At 37.0% G+C, this 721-nt stretch overlaps 1 protein-coding gene across 1 annotated transcript in view; it reads left to right on the top strand.

Annotated features, from left to right (window-relative positions):
• LOC106873086 (leucine-rich repeat-containing protein 34) overlaps positions 1-721 on the top strand; it is a 9918-nt gene that overhangs the window by 5475 nt on the left and 3722 nt on the right. Inside the window, exon 4 of the mRNA XM_014920306.2 lies at positions 565-648. Coding sequence (XP_014775792.1) covers positions 565-648 — 84 coding nt within the window. The remainder of the gene's footprint in view (positions 1-564; positions 649-721) is intronic.

The following is a 721-nucleotide window of genomic DNA, read 5'->3' as shown; positions in this document are numbered from 1 at the left end:
TATTAATTATTAATTTATTAATAAATTAATAAATTGATAATCCTTTACCCTTTTAATTGTAATGATTATTCACTCCCGGATAGTAAACCACAGATTTTCTGCGGTACCACCTGCGACGCACATGGTAATTCTTGAGGGAAGATGATGGGCTGGCTCGCCGATGTAGATTTGGAGATACTTTCAAGATGTGTCGACTGCAATGATGGCGCTAGATCATGCATGCAAATTTGCCAGTATCATCGAATTTACAACAGGAATATCATACCGATGAGGTAATGAAGAGTTTTTCCTTCTAAACCAGAAACATGTCTATGATTAACTATGACTAGTTTAGTTCGTTATTTTTTCTTCTTGTTTTTCCTATGTGAGTTGCGGGTAACTGCTATCTGTTGGAGCTTCAGCATTCTGAACTTCGGTATGTGGTGAAGCAACCTATATATATGGATAGATATATATAGCATTAAACTAATACACCTGCTTGATTGCAAAGCAGACTTCTTAACCGCTCAGCAATTTGTTTATAACGTTTATTTTTTCCTAATTTCTTTTCAAAATTTCTTCCAGTCGAGTTCATCCTTGGTAAGTTTGAACCTTATGTGTAACGATATTGGTCCAAAAGGTGGAGAATTAATTGCTGCCGCTCTGCAAGTAAGTAAATCTTCCTCATTCCTTATTCTAAAACAGTGGTTTTCAACCAGGGTTCATATGCCCCCCCCCCCCC

This window comes from Octopus bimaculoides, chromosome 19 (assembly GCF_001194135.2).
Source record: "Octopus bimaculoides isolate UCB-OBI-ISO-001 chromosome 19, ASM119413v2, whole genome shotgun sequence".
Taxonomy (NCBI): domain Eukaryota; kingdom Metazoa; phylum Mollusca; class Cephalopoda; order Octopoda; family Octopodidae; genus Octopus; species Octopus bimaculoides.
The sequence above is the reverse complement of the archived record's forward strand: the minus strand, read 5'-3'. Positions and strand labels throughout refer to the sequence as shown.